The sequence below is a fragment of the Lolium rigidum genome, unplaced genomic scaffold (assembly GCF_022539505.1).
Source record: "Lolium rigidum isolate FL_2022 unplaced genomic scaffold, APGP_CSIRO_Lrig_0.1 contig_46062_1, whole genome shotgun sequence".
Classification (NCBI taxonomy): Eukaryota; Viridiplantae; Streptophyta; class Magnoliopsida; order Poales; family Poaceae; genus Lolium; species Lolium rigidum.
The window spans coordinates 1,608-7,205 of NW_025900636.1; the positions used below are offsets into that span (position 1 = coordinate 1,608).

Genomic DNA, 5,598 nt, shown 5'->3' on the forward strand with positions numbered 1-5,598 from the left:
CACTGTGGAACGGAGGGAGCATATATCCGATCGTTGACATATTCGTACAACTAGCAGTAATAACAATACTGCAATCTCTGAAACTAAGTAGTGTTGAGCACTGCAATCGTCTGAAACCAAGCCTGTAGTTCAAATGTTCAACACAATAGTCGCACCGAGCTTGCATTTTCAACCATTCACCCGCAGCTTAGTCTAAACCAACCCTGTAGTTCAACACAAATACACAATACTCGCACTGAGCTTGCATTTTCAACCATCCACCCGCAGCTTAGTCCATCGCGTATAACTTGTTGTGAGATAACGCTGCATCATTCCAGCTAGAGATGAGAGTATATGCAGATACCACTAAAGTTGTTCTCCCCATTTAATCCTGAAGCACCACTTACCACAGGGAAGGTAAGATAAACATTACGGGACAGTCTAGGAAACATGGACACACACAGACTCAGATTTCATATTTCTTGACCGACCGATTCATCTACACCTTGGTCTCGAACGGCTTGTATATCTTGAGCGAGTCTCGGACGCCGAGGATGGAGGCGGCGCAAGCGGCGAGGGTGACGAGGAAGCAGACGAAGCTGAGGCTCTGCAGCGCGGCCCACTTGGTGGTGAAGCGCGGGATCTGGCGCTGCCGGATGTACATCTCGACGGGGAAAAAGACGGTGAGCGGCCAGAAGGCGACGCTGCCGAGGAAGCCGAGGATGCTGTTGAAGAAGGGCATGAGCAAGGCTAGCAGCGTGACCAGCCCCACAAAAGCGGTCCGGGACACGAGCCGGAACAGGACGGCGCGGTTGCGGGCAAGGCTTGGGTACCGCCGTGCCACTTTTCCCTCCACGGCCGCGAAGAGGGGCTGACAGAAGACCTGGAAGCCGCCGACGAGGTGGACGATGATGCAGACGTTGGCGAAGTCCACCAGCCAGTAGGGCTCGTAGAAGCCGAAGCCGGTGAGTATGTTGCCCTGGGCGGTGTTGCCGAAGGCAGAGTAGCCCAGGCAGCCGCAGAGCATGTAGAAGGCCGTCGTCACGGAGATCCCCATTACCGTCGCCTGCCGCATCGTCTTGTTCTCTCCCGGAGGTGACGCCAGCGTGTCCTGGTTGCATGCAAACGCGAGCACATCAAGGCAAGAAAATTCAGTATGTAGGCTTTCACACCGTCACACGACAGGGGACGCGACCTGAGTTTCTCTAGACTTTTTGGTTACCTGGATTTCGATGAGGATGATGGCGTAGGAGTAGGCGAATGCAACGTTGCCGAGTGCCTGGAACGTCAACCAAACCTTCTGCGACGAGTTGAGGTCGACCCCGACTTCGGTGCCCGTCAGGGACGTCTTCCCCGTGGGTCCCGAGATGGTCTGCGCGAGGGAGAGGCCGACCGCGATGGTGGCGTAGGAGAAGGACATGACAGCGGCGACGGCCGAGAGCCAGGAGAGCTTGTGGAAGTTGGGGACCTGGCAGAAGATGACCTGCACCGCCCCGAAGGCGATGATGTAGGGGGTCAGGAGCACGTCGCAGTTCGTCTTGTGCCCGTGCCAGTGGAAGCAGTTGGACTTCTTCAGAGCGCTGCGCATGCATGCCAGGATGCCGTATGCGTCAGTCAGCCACAGGTTAATTGCACGATCGACGTCTATGCATGTTCAGTTGTGGTAGGAGATTTGATGGGACTTACGCGGCACTGATGGAGGCGGTGATGGTGTAGCCGATGCTCGTGCCGAACATGTTGACATACTGGCAGAAGCCGCAGAACCAGACGTGCCACCCACCTGCAGAGACACGCACACGGCATCTCAGCTTACACAGAAGTACTCGGATGAGTAACAATGGGTGAGTGACTGAGTGAGCGAGCGAAGCGAGTACCTAGGTAGGACTGGACGGCCTCAGTGTAGGTGTAGTTGCGCTTGCCGGAGACAGGGTCGCCGACGCGGTAACAGTCAGCGAGGAGGCCGCAGGTGTAGAAAGTGACGGCAGCGAAGAGCACCAGGGAGAGGGGCCCAGCGACCCACCCGAGCTGCGCCATGGCCCATGCCAGCGACAGCACACCAGACCCGATCACCGCCGTTACGATGTGCGCGGTCGCTGTCCATACAGTTCCTGTGAAGTACGAACAGAAGGCAAATTGGAGTTGTCAGATTTGTCAAATTATCCAACACTTAACCAATTCTACTGGGATTTAACTCCAAAAAGTATGACAGGCTCTGTTTGGAATTTCAACACACTGTTTTGTTCGCATTTCTCTTGACAATTGAATCATTTCGAACATAATTCTAACAAAATGTCTGCAAAATTCGTGAGTTCCAAACAAAAGCTCTGAACGAGCTTCTCTAAGAAGAAGAAAATTCGCAACTCCACCCTAGTCGTTCCTCGTCAGACCACTAGACCAGGCATGTGGAGTGTTCAAGAATGAGTAATTACGACATGGTCTCATCATCTTACACTTTTTCATGTGGGTTGTTTGATTCATAAGAAGACTCAATACAACATTACAGTACGTTTTTGGCCAATCAGCCTACAAACAAACAAAGCTGTCGCTCTTGTTTGACGTGTACATCAAACCGACGCATAACAGAAGCCCAAGAGATGGACGGATGATAGAAAAACAAGGCAAGGCATTGCAGATAAAAGGGTTGGAACATGATCGTACTAGGTAGCAATAGGCAATAGTAGCATCTATGTGAAAGCTACGGGAAACCAAATATCAGATGGCACTCCTCTATAGCACGAGCAGCAGCAGCTATAAGATCAATCAAACCTATGGCACCCCTGCTGGATTTGGCAACATTCATTCAAGGCGCTCTACCTCGGTCCCCTACGCTTCCGTGGCGACCGTTCTTTTTGCACGGTCTCTTTGACGACTCGTACCTATCTTGATCATGAGGCTCCTTTAGAAAGACATGCCGGTTTTATGGAGAAAACCCTACTGATTGGACCGCTGTTGGAGTTCGGCATTGCGTGGTACTGGCATGCATGTAGCTAGCTAGCTAGTGTCAAAATATCACACCCTACATCGAACACTAAGGCCATTTCGAACTTGTTACGGAACATTCTAGAAGTAACAAAGGGTGTGTCTGTATTCTTTTTCTGTGCCCACAAAATTTATGACCAGATACTGGAGTATCTTCGCGCTGTCACTGTCTTGTAGTCATTGGTTTGGGTTTTGGGTTGCTAGCAGTTAGTTCATAGATCTTAGTTATTTCTAGCATTGCCAAGTATCAAGCAATGCCACCTAAGCAAAACAATGAATGATGTGGATCGCAATTAAGGGCGAGAGAATGGACTCTAGAACCAAATTGTGATAGTACAATAACACATCAAGTGAGAAAAGTTAATACGAAATAGATTCTATCCACAACTTTGCAGTGGGGATGACAAATGAAGTGATAGAATATGATACAAGTGTATGACGATATGCAGTGTGAAGTTAATAACAAAATCAGTATCATGCACTATGATACTAGCTAAATCATAATTATGTGAACACTCACTGTTGAGGCAAAAACACTGTCCAGAATTCAGAAGTTTGATGAGTCACTTCGGGCCTGACACTCACTAGAAATAAAGAATCGGGTTTCTACTTATCTCACATAGGTGGATTATTCTTCAAGTGCTTTTTACACAATGTACCATTGAGAACAAGGTTCATGTGGTTGAGTTAGTTATCTTCAAGCTCCTTGACTCGGCTTATATTACATGTGTGTACGTGTTGTGATGCACGAGTGGATACGTGCTGCCTAAATGTTGTACCTGATGTATCTAGGAAAGTGTGCCGTGTGTAAATCGAAGCACCTTCACACTTAACTAGTACTCCCTCCGTCCCAAAATATAAGGCGCCTAAGGATTAGTCAAAAGTCAACGTTTCTTAAGTTTGACCAAGTTTATACACAAAAATATAAACATTTACAATACTAAACCAACATCAATAGATTCTCCATCAAGTATATTTTCTTAATATGTCCATTCGATATTGTAGATGTAAATATATTTTCCTAAATATTTGGTCAAACTTTGTAATGTTTGACTTTTGACCAATCCTTAGACGCCTTATATTTTGGGACGGAGGGAGTAGGTAAATCTTAGTACTACCCTTAATGGACCGTTATCCATTTCAGGGATATAAGAAGGCCCTTAATGGTATGTATTTACACAATGAACTGTTATCCATTCACAAATTAATACGACGTATATCCTGTGCTGTGAATCCATGCATCAAGATCGTCAGAGATACCCATCGATCCTTTCCTATTTTAACTCAAAAAGATTCAAAATATTGGATCCATGAGTCTTAAGTTAGTTAATCTTCAAGCCCTGTGTCTCGGCTTACGTTACGGTACGGGTGCGTACGTGTGGTGCATCTACGTGTTGTACCTGATGTATGTAAGAAAGTGTACCGTGTGTACTAAATCGCAGCACTTCCACCTTAAACTAGGTAAGTTATAGTACCCTTAATGGACGGTTATCCATTTCAGGGCCTTAATGGTAGGTGTTTACACAATGAACTGTTATCCATTCTATACAAAACAAATATAGTAGGAAATAACACGAGAGTGAATCAACAAATATAGTAGGAAATAACACGAGAGTGAATCACGAATTAATTATACGAGGTCTATCCTGTGCTGTGATTCCATGCATCAGGATCGCGCGCCAGAGATACCCATGGAACCTTTCCTATTGTAACTCAAAGATTCAAAATACTGGATCCATGAATCTTGTCTAGATACTTTATGTGATGGAGAAACCGCCGAATCACTTAAAGGAAACATTGGTAAGTTTAGTCATTTAGCAGAGGGATTCCAGGAGGTAAATTAATGGAGTACAAAAATGGATATGGATATGTAGGCACAGGCCAGGCCTCTATGTGGCATGCTGCAGATGGACGGTGGAAGGGCAATCAATTTGGCCAGCGGTGAATATGCGCAAAACTTTACTAGCATCCAAAAATGGCCTACTATACAGAGAGCACCGATATGCAGATTCATGCATGGCGATAGATGGCATATATAGGTTGGAGTTAATTCCGTCGGAATTCGCATCGGAGACATTAATGGCCGTACTAACATGCGCGTCTCTACGGCCGTCTACCTACGCCTATCCGCGCTTCGCGGCTCTCCGGTTCACGAAGCGCGCGCGTGACGGCCTCGTTTTCCCCCTTCCATGAATGCTGAATCTTGCCCGGCCCTAACATCGATCTATCGCCGGCCGGAAAACAGATCGATCGATCACGCGCGCGCGCGCGCGGCACGTACGACGGAGAAGGGAAGCAATCAGGAATGGGGATGGATTGATGGTTGTGTGTGCGTTACGTACCTGTCCTCTTCTCCTTGCCGTCGTCGTCGACGTCGCCGTTGCAGCGGGGCAGGTACACCTGGCGGCCGGCGTCGATGTCCATGGCTCCGCCGCCGCTCCTGGCTCCCCCAGTGGACGCACTGCTCTCACCCGGCCCACGCGATCGATCTCCTCCCTCCTTCTCCCTCTCTCTTGGTCTCTCAGCTATCTTGTGTGTGGGAGTGATAGTCGTTTGTGGTTCCCTCTCCCCCCCTTGCGGCGAGCTTGCTCTCCTCCGATGGCAGAAGAAGAGGAAGTGGTTGTGGTGTGGTCGGGAGAG

The 5,598-nt window shown here is 48.4% G+C and overlaps 1 protein-coding gene across 1 annotated transcript; it reads right to left on the reverse strand.

Moving 5' to 3' along the window:
- Positions 1-478: 478 nt before the first annotated feature.
- Positions 479-5,385, reverse strand: LOC124681523 (amino acid permease 1-like). Its single transcript, XM_047216431.1, has 5 exons — positions 5,301-5,385; positions 1,854-2,087; positions 1,666-1,759; positions 1,202-1,559; positions 479-1,090 (listed from the first exon to the last, which is right to left on the reverse strand). The coding sequence occupies exons 1-5, from the start codon at positions 5,380-5,382 to the stop codon at positions 479-481; spliced, it is 1,380 nt and encodes a 459-aa protein (XP_047072387.1). The 5' UTR covers positions 5,383-5,385.
- Positions 5,386-5,598: the final 213 nt, after the last annotated feature.

Excerpts from the sequence above, each read along its gene's own strand:
- LOC124681523 (XM_047216431.1), bottom strand. The coding sequence starts at position 5,382 with ATGGACATCGACGCCGGCCGCCAGGTGTACCTGCCCCGCTGCAACGGC. Across the intron at positions 1,760-1,853 it reads GGCCGTCCAGTCCTACCTAG|GTGGGTGGCACGTCTGGTTC; the intron begins GTACTCGCTTCG and ends GTGTCTCTGCAG. Across the intron at positions 1,560-1,665 it reads ACCGCCTCCATCAGTGCCGC|CGCTCTGAAGAAGTCCAACT; the intron begins GTAAGTCCCATC and ends ATGCATGCGCAG.